Source organism: Elephas maximus, chromosome 19 (assembly GCF_024166365.1).
Source record: "Elephas maximus indicus isolate mEleMax1 chromosome 19, mEleMax1 primary haplotype, whole genome shotgun sequence".
Classification (NCBI taxonomy): domain Eukaryota; kingdom Metazoa; phylum Chordata; class Mammalia; order Proboscidea; family Elephantidae; genus Elephas; species Elephas maximus.
Genome location: NC_064837.1, coordinates 53,670,803 through 53,682,946, shown reverse-complemented (window position 1 = coordinate 53,682,946; position 12,144 = coordinate 53,670,803). Strand labels below are relative to the sequence as shown.

Genomic DNA, 12,144 nt, shown 5'->3' with positions numbered 1-12,144 from the left:
ACGTGATAAAAAGTAACAGAAACATTGAGCATTGCCTAATTACACAGAATTAGAAGGAGGATTCAGAACTTTTGGTAAAAGAGAGCTCTTCAGTATTGGGAACACACTGGGGTGGGTTGGACCCTTTTATTTTTCCTGAATTATGAGCTTGTTCACAATGATCATATTACCTGTACCTGTAATTTTGCCTTGCCATTTTGCTATTAGAACAGTAGAAAAAGCAATTACACTCTAGAGACTCTAGAGCTTGTTATCTGGGCATTACACTATACCCACTGCTGTCCAGTTGATATCAACTCGTAGTGACCCTATAGGACAGAGTAGTACTGTACCATGGAGTTTCCAAGGGGTGGCTGGTGGGTTCCAACTGCCAACCTTTTGGTTAGCAGCTGTAGCTCTTAACCACTTTGCCATCAGGGCTCCAAAGGTAACAGGAAATACTTCAAAAATGCATTTGTTTTTTGGGTTAAGCATTAAGAGCTCATTTTTAATATGCTTCCCCATTATATCTTCTTACTCACCTAGAAGTTCATGAACTTCATCCAGAAGTGAATTCAGTTTAACTCTTTTCTTGTCTACAAGACAAGATGCGATTTAGATATAGTCTCAATTACATAAAATTCTTAAACTGCAAAGTATAGGGATTTAACAATTTAAAAACTTTCTAATTAGATGTTTAATTTTGTCCATTATAGGCACAAAGCAGAAAAAGGAAAAGAATCTAAACATAATAAACACATTTATTCTATTCATTCAACTTTTCCTTTTTTTGTTCCTTATTCATTGGTGTGGAAGAGAAGAAAATGAAAAGAATATTTTCATTTTTTCAATCATCAAATATTTGTTGGGTGCCTTCCGTGCCAGGGCCTGGTTTTGGCGCTGAGGATACAACAGCAAACAACACAAAGTCTCTGTTTCTGTGGCAGAACATAATCACTAATGTCAAAGGAACATAATGAGTTATGGATAATTTCAGACCCAACAACAGAGCGCTGCACTGAGACATAAAAATCTATTTCCTCTTAGTTGTTGAAAATGTTTTTAATATACCTACAGCTGTTCTTTGGATCCCTTTGGTTTACCGTCATGTCATTGTTCCTTTGATTATATTTCTGAAACTCAGTTCTTGGTAAGCTTCACAGAACAGTGGCAAACTCCAGTAATACGTTCTTATGTTTTAAAATTTTGATTGTGCTAAGTGAACAGTAATACTTACTTGGAAACATTCTGCTGGCCTGCCCTCTAGATAATTTAGAGTGGGGCCATACTGCAATTTCAACAAGAGCTTTACATAGTCCTGCTTGGCTCATGTGTTATACAAAGTTGTGAAAAAGGGTTAGAGGTTGGGCAAGAATTAGAAGACCACTTTTTGGTAAGCAGAAAGTTTTATGACTTCAGGCATCATCAGATCATATTAGCTAAGCTTAGGTAAACCAGTGCTTCTGGGATACTTATCAAACCATTAATCAATCTACAGCATCATCTCAAGGCACAGTCACAAAGTGTTTTCACAAAATTCTGATGCTAAAGATTACACAAAAAGTTATGAATCCCAAATATATATACTAATATATATTTTTTCTCTATATTGTTAAGGTTAGCTATTCAAAAAAATTAAGTGTAGGGAGAGTTGATTACTTTAAGTGAAGATTCATCGGCTCTACTTAGACCTTAATCAGAATCTTGACAGAGTGTGTGATTTTATGCCATCTAAAGTTTGAGACTTATGAATTTATTAAATGTAATTCTTAGATATAAGATGTATATAGTTTACATAGTACAAATAATATTTAACAGTTTCTACTGCTTTTCCCCCTTATTTCTGTTTGTTGCTCTCTGAATTCATTCATAATTTTTCCCTCTCTCCTCTCAAATATTCTTTTTAAATTTATTTGAACTTATCTCTCTTGACCCCAACACTGACTGTTATCTCACTTGTACTCTCCAGCATAGGAGCTCTGTTAACAGCAATTAAATGATTACTGATATTTTATCTAAGATTAATATTCAGAGACAATATTTTTCCATTCTTTAGGACTGGGCCTCTATATACTTCTGTCCCCCCTTCCCCATGAAATTAATGAGTCTCCATAGAAAAGCAAAATTTTTTCTTATAGGGCACTATGATATTTGAAATGCTTACCATCAGCTGGCAGGTAACCACACAGTTCTTCAATTTCTTCCTCTTCAAGGTCAAATCCCATGTTTTCAAGAGCATCATCTATTTTATTCAGATTGACTTTTCCTTCTTAAGAAATAAGGGGACAAGAATAAAAAAAAAAAATTGTATTTATGCCAGAGATAAAAATGCTACCTCATATCAGCCAATCAATATAAATAGGAAGTAAAAAGCAATGGCACAACAACGCTCCTGAAGTGATTAAAAGAAGCAGTTGAGGGTTAAAAATAGGAAAAACCTCCCTTATCCATTGTTTCAGGAAACACTGCTACAGCAAGTTCTGGGATGAGTTTACCCAGAAGAAAGAGTGGGCAAGTCTGAGGAATTACAGCAAAGATGACAGCCAATACACAAAGTTCTTACCAGCAAGAAAGATTTAAAATTTGCTTCAGTGACAAAATAGTGTAGGCCATTTCTTCAAATGTGATTGTAATAGTATACAAGGAAGAATTTCAGCTTATAATAATAATAAAAACAGTAGAGCAACACAATTAACTATCTAATCACTGAGGAATAAAAGAGGTTTTAGAAAATTAAATGCAAAAGCTTGAAGATCTCAGTTTATCTTTCTTGAATGCTTCTCACTCACCTCTGTAATGCTTCACCCCATCCATCAACCTATTCTTAAACACTCTTCTACTACCTGTAAGATAAGGGGCAATTCAGTTCACAAACAAGTGGAAATCCAGAAAGACAGTAATGTTTAATGATTTCATTTGTAATTTTTTTTAAGATAAAATCCAAAGAAGGAGGAAGTAAAGAAATAAGATTCTCAAGATTAACTATTCATCTGATGTGCTATTAGTGAAACTATAACATGTTAAAACACAAACAGATTAAAAATATTTTTTTAGGTGTGCTCTCTTTTATTTCTGTAACTCTTATGTTTATCACCTTTACTTAGCTTTAGCTTTAGGACTGTCATAGGTGCTGGGTCCAGTATTTAAAACTCTTTATCCATAACAGCAGGACCCCAAAGAGAGCATTACCTCTGAAAGTAAGATGTAAATGGAAGAACAGAATTTTTTATGAGCAAGTTGGCTCTTTCTACACTTATTTTTCTTTTAATTTTTTGGACTTTAAATAGTTATACTTCTAGAATTATAGTTATACTTCTAGAATTTTATGCGCACAAACTCATAAGCCCAAGATCCTCCGAAATTCACTGCAATGTCTGAAATGCTTACCATCCAATGGGAGTGTGTTCAGCAGATTCTGACTTTCATTACTTGTAAGTTCAATACCTACATTTCCTAGATAAAATTGTGCATCACTGGCATTAATCTTATCACCTTTAAGAAAGATGGGAAAAGTGATCAGTGAACATTTTCATATATAACAGTTCTAGATTAAGAAAATTATAATAAAACAGCAAAATCTTGACTTTTAAGAGATATAATTACAGAAGAACAAGGGCGCAATGAGACTTATCTAATTGCAGAGCATGACAAGGAGCTAAACGTTTCCTTTAATCCTGGTCATAATAATGCTGTATATAATGCTCTAAAAACAATGGGGACAAGCCAACTAACCTACAACAAAATAGACTCCTTAATACAAAAATGTACTCCTAAAAGGTACCCAATAAAAACAAAATCCACCTATATTCTTAAAAACAAACATATCATCAATATTGGTAAATTATGGGTTACTAGGGTATACAATTAAAATATGACGTGTGTGTATGTATAACAAAGGATCTTGATTTTATACCTTTTTATCATTATTTCTCACTCACCAGCAAAATATTTTGTTACGTTCATCAGAGAATTCAGTGGAATCTTTCCACTACCTGAAATACAAAGCATAATTCAGATATAGACAAAATTTTCATTGCTATTGGGGATTGGGACCATTTTTCCCATTAAATTTTCTGTCATTGCTGACAGAGGAAATTTGTTGATATTTTCATGTTTTTCTTGTATCCAATTATCTTCCAGAATTCTTAAGAGGGTATTTGTAGCAAGCTAAATTAGCTGTTACATTCTTTTATTAAGTGGTCCTTTTGACTTAAAAGATCTCGCTGGGGCCAGCTTATTGGCCTCAAGTCAGAAATCGCTGATGCCCTATTTCAATCCCACTCTGACATTCATCTCGTATTTGCTGAATGAAAACATGATCACCTCTATTCGTACATTATATATTGTCAAATGATTCCAAACCCTTTTTACTTCTCACTTGTTTTTGTCAGTCTCTGACCTTTTTCCAATATCTATCTCAATAACTTCCTTCATTTTCCTAAGTGTTTGTTTTTCCTAAAAAAAAAAAAATTCCTAGCAGCTCCTAAATCTAAATCTACCAGACCCCTTATTGGCCCTCTGACAATATCGAGATTAATACAGAAGCCTTATTTTTCATCCTTGAGGGTTATAATGACACATGTAGTTTTTTCTGAATAAATGAAAATGAGCAAAAATACTCTCGAAGGCTCTGTAACAGAGGGTCAAAGATTCTTCTGAAAGGAAGTGGTAAGAGTTAAATACTCACTGTCAAATTTCAAATGGTTCCGTAGATCTTTTATTTCATTATTTTCAAGTTCCAAGTTCAAATTTTCTAGAATGGATTCTAGTTTATTTTCATAAATATTTCCTCCTTAAGTAAGGAAGAGATAAAATAAAAGTGAAATTATGCCTAAAAAATAAAAATTCTATGTATGACTATGCACTAAGCCCCAGTGGGAGGAAGAAAAGCAAAGTTATAATGTACATGTTTAAGGAAAGCATAAAACCAAGGTGGCAGGGTATATTAAAAAAATATTAGGGAGGTGAAAAAAAGAATATTAGGGAGGTGAAAAAAAGAACATTTTCCTCACACATGTTCCAAGACACCCTGCTAAGTTTTTTTTAGTAGATATCTAAAGCAAAGAAAATGAATAAGGCTTATTATTCATTTCTCTTTAAAATGGAGAAATATGTCAGAAATAATAGCCATAATTCTGGTTAGTAAGTGGAGTTCGAAACCTGCCATTATAACAGTAAACTATCTCTACCAACCTAATGGTATCTGAATTTAAGCTATAAGACATAAAGGGGAATAAAAAAGGTTAACAACCTATTAAGTATAATACAGTAACTAAGAGTGTGGGTTCAAATCCTGGCTCTTCCCAAGTCCAAACTGTATGAACTTTGGCAAGTTAATAAAGTGGTGATAACGAAAGTATTTATCTCATAGGTTTTTTGTGAGAGTTTAATTAATACATGTAAAGTTCTTAGGACAATGACTGGTACTACATTCAATAGAAATTAGCTATTGTTATCATTAAGTTATTAAGACTTTCAAAAGCAAATACAAAGCTTAAAGATCTCAGTTTTACTTGTCTTCTTTTTATGTTTATCACTCACCATGGAAAGTCTTTAAACTATCCACCAACCGATTGTGATACACTTTTCCATCAGCTGTAAGAGAAGATATAATTGATGTCATAGAGAAAGTGACGCAGCAATTCATAATAAGAGTACAATGACTATTATTTCGTAAAGGCAATCTTAGTGATCTGCCTTAGACTTATTCAATTTCTCATTCACACAGCCTTCTCTTGAATAAAGTGAAGAAGTAGAGAAAGTTCTAAATTTATCATTTTACTATGGCGAAACTTTCTCTCGCTCTGACTTGTCCCTTTTTTCCCTCTCCTTTTCTCTCCTCCTTTCTCTTTACACTCTAGGGCTGACAGATATTCCAAAGTTAATACCCTAAATTAAAAATTTTTATGTCAATTTTAGAATCTTTGTTTATGAAGTTCTCACACTCACTCCCAACACAGTAAGCTCCACCCTCTATAACGGCCTCCATAAGGGCAAAGACTTTTTTGTCTTTAAACCTGTCACCTAAGAAGTGCTCAACAAATCTATGTTGAATAAATGTTTAGTAATCCCTCACCTCTCCCAACAATTCATGCACTCAAACTAAGCTCCCTTGAAAGCCAAGGTGGTATCAGAAATGCTCACAAGTAACTGGCAGAGTTTTCAGCAGCTCCCAGCGTTCCTTAGGTGTAAGTACTACCCCCATGTTTTCCAAGACATCTCCTACTTCATCAGCATTAATCCTGACTCCTTTGAAAAGATGAAAGTTATGGTTGTGAAAATTTTGAGAGAGAGGAATGAGTGTAAATATGGATAATGTCATCTAAGTTCAACTGCATGATCAAGAGCATGGTTGGTCAAAACACTGAGTCCAGACACTAGGAGATGTCAGAAAATAAATTAATCTCTTAATTCTAGAAATAAAAATACCTTTTAAATGCTCTAATAACAATGGGATAAATCAACACTCTGAAATGGGGGGGGTAGTATAAAGGCCTAAATGAGTATGTAATTCTGTGAGAAGACAGCATTCATTTTACTTTTTATTTATCTGTGTGATAAAATGAGTTACTCATAAAAAGATTTGTGCCAATGTTTTATCTCACCAATTATTGTGGTAATACAGATTTTTGACTGTTTAAACAATGGAAAAATGATGTGTCTTACTAAGGAAAAAAATAAAAAACCAGAGAACAATGGTCATTCTCCTAAGACATAATAATTTAGTGTTTTTGTTCAGAAAGTATTAATCCAAAACTAATCTGGATCACTGGATAAAAGGTACCATCGATATATTAAAAGGACTAACAGGTGAACATCAGTATGATGGGAATGAAATATTTAAAAGTATAACAGAAAATTGCTGTTTATGCTGATTTTTCCCTATAACTTTTCTCTCACCTGAAAACGACTCTGCATTTTCCATGAGTTTATTCAGTTTAACCTTGATATCATCTGTAAGATAAGGTACAAATGAAACCTAGCCATAATGACTCAGACCCAGGAAACATGTTATAAAGGCCTTAAACTGTGGAACAAAACCAGGGCTTTGAACCAGTTCATTCCACCTGACCCCCTGCTGAGAATTTGCCTTTCCACCCCAGATGTGCTCAATCAGAACCTACATTTTAACAAGATCCCCAGGTATACATAAAAATCACCTGGGAATTTTGTTAAAAATGCAGATTCTGATTCAGTGCATCTGGGATGGAAAAGCAAATTCTTAGCATGGGGTTGGGGTGGAATGAACTGGTTCAAAGCCCTGAACAAAACACTAAAATTCAGAAATTTGCCCTTATTTGTGGTATAAGTACACCCACTTTCATCCCCAGGTGAGCATGGAATTGAAGAATGAAGTTCTAAATATGATAAATATATGGCACAGTGGGAGAAATTTATCAAATTCTATACCCAGTGATGCTGGAAAGTTTTAAAAGCGTTGCTTAACCTGTTTTCCACTTTAGAACCCAGGAGTGCCTTATCTTTGACTGCCTTATCATTATAGGACTTGAAAGCAACATATGCTATAATATTAGTGTACTCACCAACCTCAAATATTGTAGCTGGCTACTTCTACATGTAACCTGTACTCAGCACTTTCTCCATGCTTCTAAATCCATGGCTACTGAGGTTTCCAATTTTTGCTGGCTCCATCATTTTATTTGTGTACTTACTGGTTGAAAATTCTCATTTCCAGGGCCATATCACACAGCCTCCTGAGGGTACCATTTATATCATAGCCTATGTGGCCCTGCTGACCTCTTTTATGTGAGACAGTATTGCTTGGTAGAAAGGGCAAACCTTTGAAGTTATATAGACCTGTGTTCAGATCTTTTGCTCTGCTGCTTAGCAGCCCTGTGAAATTGAGCAAATCAAGCAACCTCTGTGACTGAGCCTGTTTTCCATATCAGAGAAACCAGGATAACAACCTACTTTGCAGAGTTGTTTTGAAGACTACGGATTACATATGTCAAGTGCCAAATATTGTTCTTGGTAGATAGTAGGCATTTATACTTGTTAATTATTATAGGTTATCTCAAAGTGATGGCTTATATGACCAGATATGTGGCAGCATAAAATAGGAGCAAGAGGTTAGCTCCCAGGTTAGCTATTTAATTAGTATACAATTCTGAGTTCTTGTTAATTAAGTTTTCTTAATATTATTTTGTGCCAATAGTCTTGCAAAATATGTGTTTAAGTGGGTTAGACTGACCTGATTTATATTAATAAGTATTTCCAGTGATAAGATATTTAAATAAAGCAAGACTGTTCATCAAATTCTGATTCTGTGCCCTTTGGATCAGAAAGAAGAGGGATAGGTGTGATGCATTTCTACTGTGCAGTGAGAATACTGGAGAATTGGCTTTTAAATGAAATTCTCATTCATAATCTCAAAACCACATAATACATTGTAATACCCAGGAAAAGTCACTATGTTGTTACTGGAGAGAAGGATGTGTTCTCTATTTCTTTTTAATTCGGTTTTCAAAACAAACCTGACTTTTGATATAATCAAAACAACATGCTTTAAAACGTTAACTCCATGTTATTATCCTGTAGCTGAGAGTTGCAGATGACACAAAACATTTTTTCTTTTCCTTCCTAATAGGCTAACTAGCACCTATCCCTGTTTCACTTGACAACAGCACTTCACTTTTTGGGAAGTGGATAAACTCACCCTCTGTGTGCAATCTTGTGGTGATCAAAGTGCCTGCTTGCTGTACCTTGGCCATTTGGGCTTGTGACTCCAACTAGGCTTGACTGACTATCTCTCCTCAGACTGAGTCTTGAACAGCATGATAAAGATGATTCATTCCAACCTCACTGCCCTGATGGAATTGTTAATTAACTTCTGCTACCTTTTTTTTACCCTTGCTGCTGCCTTGGTTCTGCTTTTCCCATTCCTGGTTTTTCAGTTGTTACTCTGATTCTGTGAACTACTCTATGGCCTTGCAAAAATTTTCCTTCTGCTTAAGTTGGCCAGAGTTAGTTTCTTTTGCCTGAAACCAAAGGACATTAACTGATATAGACACTAATGTTGCTAACCAAGAAGAACCTTTGATTTTCTCTTTTTGTCGGGTCTTTAACTTTGTCTCAATTGCTTGATATCAGTAAGCAGCTTTAAACAGTTTCAACCAGAGAAAGGGTTTTTCTTGGCCTTTTATTAGACAATCTCTATTAACTTTTTTTGTTAATATACCACTGTATCTTTTATCCTTAAATTCATTTTTACTTTTTTTTTTTTTAAATATTGCTTTAAAATATGTCAATTTCGGGGAGAGATCCTACTGGATGGTCAAAAGGCTAGATTCTTCTTCCTTCAACTTACCCTTCCTCCATTTAGCTTCATATAACTAAGGAATCCTGGTTCCGGGATACCTCTTTCCTCTCTTGTCCTTGGTGCTCAATTCTGCTCTAAAAGGGTAGCATATACCAGCTACGCTGGTCTAGATTCCCAGTAACCCTCACTCCTGTGTTGGCTCTGAGCATCAATTAGGGGACTACAGTATAGAGAGAAACACCAACTCTTTATTCCTAACTCATAGTCCGTCTTCAATTTCTTTCAACCTTGCCCTGATGCTCATTTTGTGTGTATGCGTGCCTATACACAAATATATAAATATATATCTATTTGAATATACAGCTATTATATAGAGTTTCTTGAAGTATTTAATTTACAAACTGACTTTAGAACCTAATCTTAAAACAAAGCTTCATTATCTCCTTTAATCCTCACAACTTAGCCCTCTCCTCACTTATTGACATGGTTAGGTTCCAAAAACCAGGTGTTATGTGAAATTGGTTGTTATGCAATTATTAGGAAAATGACCTAATAATATCACAAAATGAAGGATAACTACATCACTACATAACTAGCTGATTACACCATTATATAACTACCAAAACACTGAGAATCATGGCCCAGCCAAGCTGACACATAACCATCAAAGCCAGTATCACTCTCACGTGTACATTGGTGTTCATTACTGCCAGCCATATATTGTAATGTGCAAAACAGAAGATTTTTACTATTGCTGCATATGTAAAGTGTTGGATAATGAGACAGTCATTAAGTGAGGAGAAGGTGTATAAACAAATCTATTATTTTTTGCGGCTATTGAGGCTTAGTGTTAAAAGAGAATGGAGTAAACCCTACAGGCAAGCAGGAACACTTCTGAAATCTCCAACCAGCACTCATTTTTCTATTAGAGGTTTATTAGCTATTTCAAAGTCAGAATGGTTAGAATTGTCCAAAGTCTGCTGATTTTCTTTCCTGTCATAATGTATTCAGTTTCCTTCAGTATAGTTAAGTCTTATGATAATTTAAGAAATTTGTACTGTTTTTTTCCCCTGGTACTGATTTTTAAATTTTTTCTTTGAAATTTCTTATATATATATTTTGAGATGTTCCTTTCATTTTTAAACCTGCTTCTTAGGCCTGTCAATTTGTTATCCAGGCAAAGAGTTCAGCCCTGCAGGTGATACTCACTGATTTCAATGCTAAAAACCCGAGATAATAGATTTTCCCATATGAATACATTTGGAAGTTTTATTAGAGGAGCTCAGAGTTTCCCTGAAGTCACAAGGAAGTGCTCACCCTCAGTTGGCAGGCAGTTCCGCAGGTACTCAACTTCCTCATAGTCCAGGTCATAACCTAGGTTTTCCAGGATATTTTCCAGTTCAGAGACATAACACTTCCCACCTTAGGAAAGAAGAAAGTTATATAAAAAAAAAAAAAAAGGAAGTGATACCTAAGAGTGAAAAATTCTGGCAATATTTATCCACCAATTAGATGGAACAAATCTACTGCACAATTAAAAAAACAAAAGTATTCAGGGCTACATAGAGACTTATTGTGGAAACCATATATATAATATATTCTGCCAGTCTTGTTTTATGGGATCCTTTCTATAGTTTCCAGAAAAGGTATATTTAGAAGAAACTTAATTATGTATACAGTCATGCATTGCTTAATGTCCATGACACAGTCTGTGAAACTGGATGTTATGTGAACACCTGGGTCTGCGGGGCACGGGGCTCCTGGGTACACAGGCCTGGGGGCTGCTGTGTGGCAGGATACCCAGATAGCTCCCACTGTGGATGCCTCAGGTGAGCCCCTGACTGGGTCCCACCTGGCGTGGGCCAGGCCGCAGGGGAGCAGGCCACAGGGAAGCCATCTTGGAGACCTGGTGCGCCTGCCTTGGCTTGGCCCTGCAATGCCTGCTGACCTTGGGTGCTCGGGAGCAGCACTGGGTGCCCACTCCTCCCAGTGGCAGGTCACTTGTTCCTGCAGGTGGGATGTGGTGAGGCAGGTTCACTGCCAAGTGGGGCAGCGGTCATCCCCCCAAGCAGGCCTGCTGGACCATGGTCTGAAGTTGCCTGAATGGACGTTATGCAGCACGTAACTGTATCATATGAAATATATAACATTTTATTTATAAATATTAATTATATATTTTATTTATAAATTAGTTATATATATTAATATGTATTCCAAGTTACATATATATGTGTATTCTAGGTGAACCTGATGAATTACATTAGACAATAACTAGAGTTCTGGATAGCAAAGAGAATTTGAAACTTTTGTAGTGTTAGAGAACTATAAAGTGTCAGAATTTTTTTGTGTCAGAGAATTATTGCATTAGATGTAGTTGCATCTAAAGCAGAACTATAGACTAATTAGATAAAAAAAAAACTAATTATTGTTGTGAAAGAACATTCTAAAACTGAGGCACTTGACATAACTAAAATGGCTGACACAGGCCTGAATTGGACTCCATTTTGTCCTAGGTCCCCACTTCTGATTTTTTAGGGTACAGGACCCATGATTACACTCTTCACCAAAATAACTTCTGTAACATTCTGAGATGGCCCACCCAGAATGTTGTAGGAATCAACTCTGGAACATGGGAAACTGTGGCTAAGATTGAGCACCCCAGCCAATAGAAATTCCTGATAAATGAGTCTTACAGAGCATTTTGAATGTCATCCAATCAAATGTTACCCCCACATACTCTTTCCCACCCTGTACAAAAGTTCTGATAAAAGAAGTGCGCTTATACTTCCTCTTCAGGTGCTTCTCACTTTGCAAATCTTTGAATCTGACTAAAACTCTTCTTTCATTTTAAACAAACTGTGTTTCGTTTTTAACATTGTGTAATG

The 12,144-nt window shown here is 35.5% G+C and overlaps 1 protein-coding gene across 1 annotated transcript in view; it reads right to left on the bottom strand.

Annotated features, from left to right (window-relative positions):
• EFCAB3 (EF-hand calcium binding domain 3) overlaps positions 1 to 12,144 on the bottom strand; it is a 573,675-nt gene that overhangs the window by 76,752 nt on the left and 484,779 nt on the right. Inside the window, exons 160-169 of the mRNA XM_049861611.1 lie at positions 10,577 to 10,681; positions 6,880 to 6,933; positions 6,124 to 6,228; positions 5,521 to 5,574; positions 4,667 to 4,771; positions 3,918 to 3,971; positions 3,367 to 3,471; positions 2,769 to 2,822; positions 2,144 to 2,248; positions 522 to 575 (exon numbers count right to left, since the gene is read on the bottom strand). Of these exons, the coding sequence (XP_049717568.1) occupies positions 522 to 575; positions 2,144 to 2,248; positions 2,769 to 2,822; positions 3,367 to 3,471; positions 3,918 to 3,971; positions 4,667 to 4,771; positions 5,521 to 5,574; positions 6,124 to 6,228; positions 6,880 to 6,933; positions 10,577 to 10,681 (795 nt within the window). The remainder of the gene's footprint in view (positions 1 to 521; positions 576 to 2,143; positions 2,249 to 2,768; positions 2,823 to 3,366; positions 3,472 to 3,917; positions 3,972 to 4,666; positions 4,772 to 5,520; positions 5,575 to 6,123; positions 6,229 to 6,879; positions 6,934 to 10,576; positions 10,682 to 12,144) is intronic.